The 12,337-nt window shown below is 44.3% G+C and overlaps 1 protein-coding gene and 1 pseudogene across 1 annotated transcript in view; one reads left to right on the top strand and one right to left on the bottom strand.

Annotated features, from left to right (window-relative positions):
* Positions 1-12,337, bottom strand: part of ANAPC5 (anaphase promoting complex subunit 5) — a 33,422-nt gene that overhangs the window by 16,983 nt on the left and 4,102 nt on the right. Inside the window, exons 3-7 of the mRNA XM_045296716.1 lie at positions 10,314-10,423; positions 8,910-9,102; positions 5,980-6,046; positions 2,462-2,563; positions 1,001-1,191 (exon numbers count right to left, since the gene is read on the bottom strand). Coding sequence (XP_045152651.1) covers positions 1,001-1,191; positions 2,462-2,563; positions 5,980-6,046; positions 8,910-9,102; positions 10,314-10,423 — 663 coding nt within the window. The remainder of the gene's footprint in view (positions 1-1,000; positions 1,192-2,461; positions 2,564-5,979; positions 6,047-8,909; positions 9,103-10,313; positions 10,424-12,337) is intronic.
* Positions 11,973-12,329, top strand: LOC115871930 (annotated as a pseudogene).

Consider the following 12,337-nt stretch of genomic DNA (forward strand, 5'->3'; position numbering starts at 1 on the left):
TCTTAGTCTACCTGTACTAACACACAAGAGAACAACGTTGCACTGGCCAGAGCAATACAAGTAAAGTAAGAAAGGGAAATAAGAGGCTTGAACAGAGACTACAATTCTCTCAACTGGACCAACTCCACAGTAAACAGAGACTTTCTCAATTAATAATTTCTTACCTTTTGCCCATTATTCACATTATTTGTTTTCAAAATAACCTCCACATTCTCAAAGTTTTTCATCTACTCAGCTCTTTCTAAAACCCAAACAAAGTCCATTCCCATCGAGTCAATTCAAACTGGTAACGACCCTATAGGACAGAGACAGACTGCCCCCCTGGACTGTTTGGGACTGTCATCTTTACAAGAAGACAGATTATCAGACCCATCAGGCTAGTGGCTTCAAACCACCAACCTTTCTGTTAACAGCAGAGTGCTTAACTGCTGCATCACCAGGGCTCCTTTACATCTATACATTAGGTGAGAATTGATTTGTTTACCTACTTTTATTCCTTACAAACCCAAGCATAGATGAACAATGGAATTAACATAGTCCCCTCACTGTCCGGCCTGAATCCCACCCAAAAGTAAAACGACGATTTCGGTGAGGCGCACAATCTTTTTATCCAGTAGAGGCACAGCTTCCTTCTGGCTTTTTCAAAGACCGAAAATAGCTTCTGCACTCCCACTGTGACCTCCCCAAAATCCTTCTGGGAGTCTCTGGCCTAATGACCCAATTTCCTTTGAATTCCATGTTGTTCTTGGAAGGAAAGGCGGAGAACATGCACTAAGACAGTGATGGGTTACGGCAGTGGGCAGACTACTGAGGCAGGAGGTTTCCGTGAACTTTTTGTCCCAGGGCAAAAGCCTTCCCCTTTTCAAAGTTATTCTCGTTTTATCTCCATCTTTCCTCCTTCCCGCCCTCCTTTCTTTTTTCTTTCTTTCTTTTAAATACATCATGACCTCTGTGAGTTGCCATCTCCAGTGTCGGGATGGACAGAGGTCCACGGACTTACTAGTGGCCAAAGCGGCAGTGCAGGGCAGCCAGGTTCAGCGCAGCGTAGCGTAGGCTCCGGCCATAGCCCTCTTCCCCGTTACTTTTGCTCTCAGCTCCGGTCAGAATCAGGCGGTCAAAATAATGGAGCAGGCTATGTGTAGAACTGAACACGTCTTGGACCCGGAGATTGTTTAGGTAGCTGAGATAATGCTGAAACAAGAGAGAGAGAGAGTCCATGGCTTCAGCATGGCTTCAGTGTTCTACTTCCTCCTGTGTTGGAATAGCTATAAGCACCCCCGCCCCCTCCCAACAAGGCGGTCAGAGCTTAACTTCCGCTTCTCCACACACAGGGAAGAGAACACGTTCCAGATGCATTGGCTTGGCTCAGGTCCCTCTAGGGGGAGTCTCCAAATGAAACATGGGAATGTGGTTAGAACATGTAGCAGTTTTATCTCAGGTGCACACTACGGCTCTAGGTACATTAGCACCTGTGGGCGATACCTGAGGGGGCAGGAACCTACTTAGTTAGGATACAAAGGCATATTGTGAGGTATTTTTTAAATAAAATCCATATAGAAATTACGACATTAATTTTTCAACGTAAAGCCCAGTGAAACTTTAACTAGCTTGCTGAGTTCAAGTGATTCTAATTTGACTCTTTTCTCATTTTAACTCATAGGAAAAAACTTTCTTTCTAATGCAACCATCCTAGGGACGAAGAAGCAAAGTCCATCTAGTTCTACAGGTGGTAGAATCAGGTGTCAAATGTAGGCACAATGAAGAAAGCTTCGGGATTAAAACAAAGAAAGATAAACTCCTGTAAGCAAAGGTGTTATTGGAGGAGGCACTGTCAGAGAGGGGTGAGGAACACAACTGTTTGGCTTCAAAACCTTTCCACCTACTGGGGTAGAAACAGTGGACTTCAGAGTATCAATGGCCATGACAATGGCCCAAGGCTGGATGACAGGACAGTTATATTCTGTTGTACAAGAGTCACCGTGGGTCAGAACCAACTCGATGGCAACTAACAACAACAACCTCTAACTACCAGCCCATAGAAAGTGCTAGAGGTCGAGAAAGAGATCCAGGACCACGATGAAGAAGCTATGAGCTGAATCTGGAATGTCGGAATTGCGCAGGATAAATGACCCTGCCCCTTTAACAAATAAATAAGATGGAGATCTATCACAGAATAAAGAGAGACTTCAAAACATCAATCAATCGCTCAATCAGCCTGTTCTCTCATGTCCTGTCTGTACTTAGCAGCATGAGAGGGATGGTAAATGAAGAATATCAATACATCTACAAAGTCACTAGGTACCAGAGTGCTCAGCAACCAATGCCAAGTTGTTTACTTGCCAACAACACTATTTCTTCCAAGAACCCAGACAAATAGGCCAATCCTCTTTTGCATGACCAGATAACATTAAAAAAACAAACAAAAATACAACCACTCAGCCACACCTTCTAAAAGACTCACCGCCTCAGCAAAATCAGGATTGAATTTCAACAGGTTGTTCAGTTCTTTCTGCAAAGACGCTGGTGTGAGGGCTTTCGTCTCATCGTTCTTTAACAAAGAAGCCTGAAATTTTAAAATGACCAATAAATTACTGGAAATGTACACTGAGTGGCCTCACCTGAATTCTTTTAGGCAGCAGTCTCAGATACAGTGAGCCCTTCTCCTCTCAGCCACACACAATGCCAAGTCCGCGTCCTGAAAACACCACCCACTTGACGCCCCTGGCTCATCCTTCAGGCCCCGATTTTGCCTCCATCTCCTCCTTCTATGACCGTCTAATCTAGGTGGCTCTCTTTAGCCCCTGCATACTCCCATACACCCCTCTATGTGCTTTGCTGTGTTACCTTCTCTTAATTTACAATAAAAAAATCTTTGAACCTGTGATTTATTTATTATTAATTAGGTGGAAGGACAGGTTTTTTAAAAGAAAAAAAAATCAGCTACTCTCAACTGAAAGTAAGTGTTTTGAAAATGATGATGGCAACATAGGTACAAATGCACTTGGTACAACTGATGTATGGATTGTTATAAGAGCTGTAAGAACACCCAATAAAATGATTTCTAAAAAAAATAATAAAATCCGCTACGGAGAGCTCTGTGACACAGCCCACAGTGACAGTGGGTCAGCATGAGTCAAAATCAACTTGACAAGCTCTAGTAAGATGATGGGTAGCAACTTCAGTGATTCCGTGCTTTTCAGCACCCACTCTTTTCTTGTTGGTCAGGAATGGTATGGAATGACAGTTCTCGCAAGTACTTGTAATGTGTTACGGATTTTTTTTTTAAATAAGCAGGCCCAGGTGCTGAACAAATTCCATTCCTAAATCTGTCATTAAGTTAAATTTGTATGTGAGACTGAAGACTAGGTATGGTGAACATCTAACTCACTATGTTTGTCCTAATATGTAGCATATAGAGAGTACTTTTCTATACATAAAGGAGGCCTGTTGGAGTAGTGGCTATATGTTGGCCTGCTAACGGCCAAGTTAGAAGTTCTAAACCACACTCTGCTCTGAGGGAGAAAATTATGCTTTCTACTCCTGTAAAGTGTTACAGTCTCCGAAACTCAAAGGGGCAGTTCTGTCCTGTCCTATAGGGTCTCTATGAGTCGGTATTGACTTGATGGCAGTAAGTTTGGTTTGGGTTTTATATATAAATTACACTAAGGAAACACTGTTCCAGATACATACACCCACACACACATCCCACAAGTTACAGCCTAGATAACCCCATGGGGCAGTTCTATTCTGTCACATGGGGTTAGCATGAGAATACCCTGTATCTTATGTGTATACATATGAGCACTCTGATGGCCCAGTGGTTAAAGAAGTTGGCTGCTAACAAAAAGGTCAGAGATTCAAACCCACCAGCCACTCCATGCTTCTATAAAGATTCACATCCTTGGAAACTGGGGCAGTACTACCCTGTCTTAGAGAGTTGCTGCGAATTAGAATAGGCTTGATGGCAATGAATCATTTTAATTCTCACTCCTACCTAATACTACACTGTGAACTGTACGTTATAATCACTCATTTAATAGACATCTTTTGTGTATGTGGCAAAAGATTAACCCTGACTGTCAACACTTTTTCCATTTGGTTCTTCACCTTGTAGAGTAAAACCTAAGAGAACCAGAACTGGATGAGATGGTATTGATTTTTTTGCAGTTCCCAAATTTCCTACTTTGACAGGGTGCCTCTTACCACTCTCCTACTGCTCCTGACAGTGGGGGATTTTTCACTTTTCCTTCTCTGACAAGCTTCTGCCTTACATGGTTTCTGGCTGTGGCAGGATCATTATCATTTAGCTAGAACATATTCTGACTTGGGGTGAGGGGGGTGGGGGGTTGAGGAGTTCTTATTTCTAGGCAGTAAAACCAAAGAATCTCCTCCTCCTCCTCTCTCTCTTCCATGTTTCCATCCTCTACTTCAGTTCAAAACTTCTTTTGCTGCCCCAAGATCAGTATAAAATTCCTGGTAGCTCCTTCAAGCCTAATCCAAACACATTCACTGAGTGGAAGTTTAGTAAGGAACCAGCTTTGATTTTTCCATCGTCAACCAAATGTTGAAACCAGACCCACTACGACTGAGTCAATTCTGACTCCCGGTGGCCCGGTAGAACTGTCTCATAGGGTGTCTGAGGCTGTACATCTTTACAGGAGCGGACAGCCTCATCCTTCTCCTTCCAAGAGGCCAACAGGTATGAACCACCAATCTTTTAGTTCACGGTCCAATACTTAACCCAAGGATGCCCCGTGTCCTGTCCCCCATGTCTATAGGGGCTTTTCTAATCCATTCAAAATCCATCCGCAGAAGTGATCCAATCACTTGTACCAAAAAAATCAAACAAAAAAATCCAAATCCAATGCTGGCATTAACATAGGCAACATGGTGCTGCAAAACAAAGCATCTAGTTCAAGAGCAGCAGCCAGAGTATTGGGGGATGTCAGGGCCGTACGGTGGGTGCCCAGAGCTCCCTCTGACACCCGCCAGTAGAGAATATTGCATGGCAGGTGGGGAAGGGTCTGAGAAAAGTGAGTACAGCAAAACAGCTAAGGCAGGAGTCAGGCAAGGGGGCACCTTGGAAAACATGACACCAGGCCTTTCAACTACTTCCTGCTTGGAACTGTCCACACTGAAATGTCAGGGGAAGAGAGACAAGTTTTTTTGTTTTTAATTGGGGGCTCTTACATCTCTTATCACAATCCATATATATATCCATTGTGTCAAACACATCTGTACCTATGTTGTCATCATCTTTTTCAAAACATTTTGTTTCTACTTGAGCCCTCGGTATCAGCTCCTCATTTATTTCCTCCCTCTCCCCACCCTCCCTTCTTCATGCTCCCCCTTGCTAATTTATAATTTTTTCCCCCATGTCTTACACCGACTGCTGTCTCCCTCCACCCACTTTTCTGCTGTCCATCCCCCTGGGAGGGGGGCCATACATCGATTATTGTGATTGGTTCCCCTTACTCCACCCCCTTTTCTTACCCTCCTAGTATCACTGCTCCCCTTATTGGTCCTGGGGGGTTTATCTGGAGAAACAAGTCCTTTAAGTTACATGTTTTTTAACTGGGCTAGCTAGTTACCATTGTGAAGTGAAACTGCATCATCCCTTTAATAAACACAATTTTTGTTCAAGTACATGAAAGAAGGGACACAGAAACACAGTTGGCTGGTTGGTGAAGTAAAGAGGACCAAGCGTCAGGAATCAAGAACCCAACCCACTGCCACCAAGGGTTTCTGAGGATGTCGAGAGCTTGATGGGAACAGACGGTGTCCTCTTTCTCCCACAGACCAGTCAGTGGGCTTGAGCTGCGGGTGCCATGCCTAGCAGCCCAATGCCGATTGGGCAGTGCCCCCAGGGCTCCTTAGAGTCCGTCCAGGATAACAGAGTAACTCATGATGGCCTCAGAGGCCCTTTCAGTGCCATGGGATCCAAAAAAGAACTTATGATTAATTACACAATTAATATACCTGCTGAGACAGAAAAACTTCTGCTTGCTTTTGGGAAAGAGGTCCACTGCAGGATACTTCTTCTTCTCTAGAAAAAAAAAAAAAAACCACCCAAAAATCACAATATTGAAGAGTTAAGCTACACAATAGCAAAAATGTTCACACAAAGTCAAGAGTAGAAGAGTTCAAAACTTTAAAAATTGACTGTTTTCAGAAATGGAAAAGACATACTTAAAATGGGATGGTAATATCCCCAATAAGACTGGGACTGAACTCACCCCCGAGGACCAACTTTCAGCCAGAGGATGGCCTATAAGGTGACCAGGAACACCAGAGAGGTATGTGCTCCTTAGAAGAACCCACCGTATGAGGCCACGAGGGCAGCACTGGGCCACAAACAACACTCAGAAGGCTGAGGGTTGAAAGGAGGACAAACGGGTCAAGGAACCCAGGGAGGACAAGGGAAGAGTGCTGCTACTTTGAGGGACTTTAAATCGATGTCATGAAATCAAATAGGTACACGCTGTTGAGTGGAAAACTAATTTGCTCTGCAAACTGTCACCCAAACCACTATAAAAAGTTTTTGGCGAATGATGTACAGATGCGCTTTACACAATTGATGTGTGTATGGATTGCGATAACAGTTGTATGAGCCCCTAATAAAATGTTTAAAAAAAAAAAAGTTTTTGGGTTTTTAAAAATGAGATGATAAATGACCAGCCCAAGTTCCTGATCAATATGGCCAGACAGAGTGCTGAGTCCCAAGACGCTTTCAGCACGATCCTTTCCAACACAAGCCTATCACGATACCCTGACCGGAAGTCCTCCAGAATCGAGCCCACGCTGTGGACTTAGCACAGCGAGCTACGTCAAGCCTACCCTGGAGGTCCCACCTCTCTTTGTCCTTTTTGCCCACCCACACACCACTCCTGACGATCTTCTCCCAGTGCTGCTTCCACGGCTCACAAAGCCCACTTTCCCAGCCCTTCTTGGACAGTTGGATACCGTCCATCTTTCAATCGTCCAGACCCCAAGGCCATCATGTTGATTCCTACTCACAGTGGCCTTAAAGGACAGAGCTGAGCTGCTCAAAAGGGTATCCGAGGCTGTGATCTTTATGGGAACAAAGTGTGACACCTTTCTCCCAGAGCTAGCCTGTTAAGTTTAAACAACCCGTCTTCTGGTTAGCAACCTAACGCTGTACCCACTGCACCAGCTTGGCTCCCTCAGCATCCTATCTCCTGTGTCACCACTCACTGAGCTCATTCGGCTACAGATGCCCTTGGACAGACCCCTGCTGACCCTACCCGTGCACACAGCAGGCACTGAAGGTGTGAGAAATGAAGGCAGTTAGTCTAATTCCTCGTGCCAGGGAAAAGCAGGAACACCTGGGGAGTGGGCTATCAGCAGAGCTGGCTGCATTTCTTCTCTGAAGAAAAGTGAGCTAAACACATTCCAATCACAAAGTGAAAGAAAAAAAGGACCAGGACTACACTAAGAAGCTTCTGGTCATGTGATAAAACGCCAGAAAATAAATCACAGAGAGAAAACAATGAAATTTTCACCTTTAAGTAAGTCAAGAAATACACATTTGAAGGCTGAGAGAAAAAATGGGAGGGGATTTCATGGCTGTGAGCCCACCTTTGACAACTGGTCAGTATACATTTCACCACCTGGTTTTGAATAAACAAGGACATGTATGTGGTGTATCCGATTCAACACAAACATAAACAACTTAATAACAAGTAAAACTGTCTTTTTAGACAAAAAAAACTGTAATATTTAATTTGAATTAGTTACCAGAAAAACGCTATAGACACTTTGATCTAAGTGATACATTTCTTTCATTTCAATGATGAAATCCAGACCCCTGTATAGACATTATTTTCTAAAACCATCCACCTTCACAGTAAAGATACTGGATGAGCCTCAAATCAGACTGATCTGAAAGAAAGGCAACCCAAAATTGGAAAAGTCTGAATTTTAACAAGTTTCTTAAGAAGTGACATTTTACAATGTTCACAAAGTAGCTACAACAGGCTTGTACGACCTATATCTCACTATTCCACAAGGTCGGCGATTTGAGCGTGCTAGCTGCTTCACAGGAAAAAGATGAGGCTGTCTACTCCTTTAAAGAGTTACGGTCTCAGAAACCCACAGGGATGGCAGTTCTACTGTGTCCGGCAGGGTTTCCGTGAGTCACAATGGACTCGGTGACAGTGAGGTGGTGCAGGTTACTGCTCCCTCGAGGAGCCCTAGAGGCACGCCGCCATTAAGCTCCACCAGCTGCTTAGCAAGAGAACGACGCATGGCTGTTAGCTTCTGCAAAGATCCGCTCTGCCCTCTAGGGTCATTATGAGTCAGAATGACCTTGACGGCAGTGGGTGTAATTTGGGATTTTTTTATTCTTCTTCACTTACCGACCAACTGCCTCATGATCTGACATTTCATCTACTCCTTGGCCACCTTGCACCTCAATGACATACATCTGGCAGGAACAATTGCAGAGGCGTGAGGCAAGAGTGAAGAGGGCTCTGATGGCCATGGTGATATACCAACTTGTCTCAGCTGTGGTTCTGAGAGTTTAGCAGTTAGGTAATCTGATACTGTGATCTTTCATTTCCATACTGATTTTCACCTATCAACCTGGTCTTTGAAATCTAACCATGTGGATAAGTGAGGAGTGGATATACTGCCTAGAAGCATTGTTTTTAGAGGAATTAACTAAATAAGATGGTGACAATGATGATATGATCAGAAGACTGAATGATGAGAAAGCCCATGTGTATCAATTTCTGGACAGAGGTGCTGGTGGTGAAGGGAAGGTGTGCATCAGAGAGCCAGCAAATGAACTCTGATGAATGGAGACAGGCTTGTAGGAAGCACACTACTTCCCAAGTCAGAGGCCCCTGGAAAAGGAAAGGGACTCCTGGCGGAAAAACCTCAGTTACCTGACAGATACATCGAGCTCCTCTTTCTCCATCTTTCTTTCGCCCTCCTCTCTATTTGTCAGTTCCATATCCGAATCTTGCACTGTCTTTTTCTCACCATTTTGGAAGTACTGTTGAAGGGCAGTGTAGAGTTTAAACACTTGACTGAAAGAAAGCTTACTGTAGGCCAGAATCATATGACGTAGAAATAAACCTACAAAATAAGAAATGAACCATGATCAAAGCATTAACTGAGAAATAGGCTACCTGGTGTTGATGGCTATCTGCTGCGAACTGAAACAAGGCACTTTCTGTTGCTGTCTCTACCGCTGATCTGCTCTCGCTGATTCTGCAGAGAGCTGGTCTCTGCTCACACGCCTGTACCATCCATAGTATCCCTAATTGGCCTCCAGTGCAGTCTCATCACAGCTGTTACTGCTGCCGTTCGCTGCTGGTCAGTTAACCTCAGGTTCACACTGACCCCATGACCGACGGAACCAAACAATGCCCACCCTTGTGACAGTCTGCTAAACAGGCTTCAGCACTGCTTCCAGACTAAGACTACAATAGTCTTAGCTCCATCTGAAATTATCTTTGTTTACTTTTTACTGTTGGGCTCTCCCACCAGGAGGAAGGTTCATTTCTATTTCACCTGGTGAGTTCAGAGCCAACCACTTACTTAGAAGGACACTATCATCTAATTGAGGCCATGCAAAAGCCAGCTGGACTGGGGCATGGATCTAAAGCTGAAGAAGAAAAGGTCAAGAATTCAAATTCAATACCCAGAAATGATCTGTAATCCTTAAACTAAAACTCTCTCATGAAGCCATCATTAAAGTAGGCAACAGCTTAGCCCAATTAATAAAGAGCACACGGTTACTGGATAGAATTTTCTGAGTATAAACTGATGAAACAATATGGCAGCGACAGTGAGAATGGCGACCCAGTAAATATGCAACTGATGTCACCAACCTGTTCATGAAGAGTTATGAGTGAATGAATATTTGGCTGGGTATATTCTCACACACACACACACACAAAAGTATCTAAAGTTTCAAGAAATTCCTCATACTTTCTCACCTTCGACCTCATTTTAATTAACTTCTCTTTCATAAAAGTTTGGTGGGTTGCCCCACTTCTACCCACCACAGCTGTTCAAGGCAATCAAGGGGCCCAAGGATTGTGAGAATGAACCTAGGGACGCTCGCAGCCCTCAGGGATCAGTTAGCACCCAAAAGATGCTCTTCCTCAAGTGGATTATTTAAACATGGATCAAAACGGCCAGGCAACAAATCCACACTCTGCCTTATCCACACACACCCCGCCCCCCTCCTCCCTGTCACCCTGGGTTCTCAGGTAGAACAGGAAAACGAGGCGTGTGATTGAGAAAGCTGCAAAACTGCCCACGGCCACGGTGTTCCATACCTACTACACTTGTCTTGTGAACCTCTGGCTCAGTTCCCGAAAAAGAATCCGAGAGGTCATCAAAAAACTGCTCCATGTCCTTCAGTTCTCCTTCCGCCATCAGTTTGATTCTGTGGGTAAACAAGGAAGTGTGCGTTTTAATAAGTCCCTTTTCATGCCTCACAATGACCATCCCAAATGAGTCTATTTTAAAAAGCAATTCAGGTAACGGCCATTTCTAGTTCTTTTTTTTTTTTAAATCATTTTATTGGGGACTCGTACAACTCTTTATCATAATCCATACATCCACTGTGTCAAGCACATTTGTTGCTATCATCATTTTCAAAACATTTTCTTACTCCTTGAGCCCTTGGTATCAGCCCATTTCCCCCCCCCCCCGCCCTCCCCCTACCTCCCTCCCTCATGAACTCTTGATAATTTATATATTATTATTTTTCCATGTCTTGCACTGTCAGATGTCTCCCTTTACCCCCTTATCTGTTGTCCATCCCCCTGAGAGGAGGTTATAGGTAGGTCATTGTGATTGGTTCCCCCTTTCTCCCCCCACCTTCCCCCTACCTTCCTGGTATGGCTACTCTCAATAAACTCCCAAGGAGTTTATCTGTCCTGTATTCTCTGTTTCCTGCTCTTATCTGTACCCATGTACATGCTCTGATCTAGCCAGATTTGTACGGTAGAATTAGGGTCATGATAGAAGGGGTGGGGAGCATTAAAGAACCAGAGGAAAGCTGTATGTTTCATCAGTGCTACACTGCACCCTGAATGGCCTATCTTCTCCCCAAGACCCTTCTGTAAAGGATGTCCAATTGCCTACAGATTGGCTTTGGGTCTCCACTCCATACTACCCTCCATTCAGATTGACATGATTTTTTGTTCTGGGTCTTTGATGCCTGATATCTGATCCCATTGACACCTCATGATCACACAGGCTGATGTGCTTCTTCCATGTGGACTTTGTTGCTTCTGAGATAGATGGCTGCTTGTTTATCTTCAAGTCTTTAAGACCCCAGACACTACATCTTTTGATAGCCGGGCACCATCAGCTTTCTTTACCACATTTGCTTATGCACCCATTTGCCTTCAGTGATCGTGGCTGGGAGGTGAGCATCTCAGAATGCCAGAATATTAGAACAAAGTGTTCTTGCATTGAGGGAGTACTTGAGTAGAGGTCCAATGTCCACTTGATTTCCTTTCTTTAGGTTGGTGTGGCCTTTAGTCCTCTGATGATAACTACTAGTCACTGGGGGTTATTTAAATTTAAATCACAATTAAATAAAATTAAGAATTCAGCCCTCCAGTTACATCACTCACACTGCAAACCCTCAATAGCAACATACAGCTAATAGCTACCATGTTGGACAGCACCAATATAGTGATTTCTACCACCATTTAGTTAAAAAGCCATTCAGAGGTTCACATGTAACAGTGATGCATACAGCAAACTTGATACTCCAAACGGGACTCTCACACTTCTGAAAAGCCATCGTCGCTGGAGTGCTATAAAAACTTTATAAACCCCCCCCAAAAAAAAAAAACTTTATAAACCCCCCGGAGCCCGAGCAGTGTGAAAAAGAGGCGAGAAGGACCCCCAGATTGACCAGAGCCTGCGCGCCGCTGCATCCCCTCGTCCAGCGCCTGTGCCCCGCCGCCATCACCACCATGCCCAAGAGAAAGGCTGAAGGGGATGCTAAGGGAGATAAAGCCAAGGTGAAGGATGAACCTCAGAGATCAGCAAGGTTATCTGCTAAACCCGCTCCTCCAAAACCAGAGCCTAAGCCGAAAAAGGCCCTGCGAAGAAGGGGGAGAAGGTACGTAAGGGAAAGGGGAAAGCTGGTGCTGGCAAGGACGGGACCCACCCTGCGGAAAATGCAGACGCCAAAACAGACCAGGCACAGAGAGCTGAAGGTGCTGGAGATGCCAAGTGAAGTGTGTGCATTTTTGATAACTGTGTACTTCTGGTGAGTGTACAGTTTGAAATACTATTTTTTATCAAGTTTTATAAAAATGCGGAATTTTGTTTTACT

Source organism: Echinops telfairi, unplaced genomic scaffold (assembly GCF_000313985.2).
Source record: "Echinops telfairi isolate 266 unplaced genomic scaffold, ASM31398v2 ScPeMD7_7412;HRSCAF=8450, whole genome shotgun sequence".
NCBI lineage: Eukaryota > Metazoa > Chordata > Mammalia > Afrosoricida > Tenrecidae > Echinops > Echinops telfairi.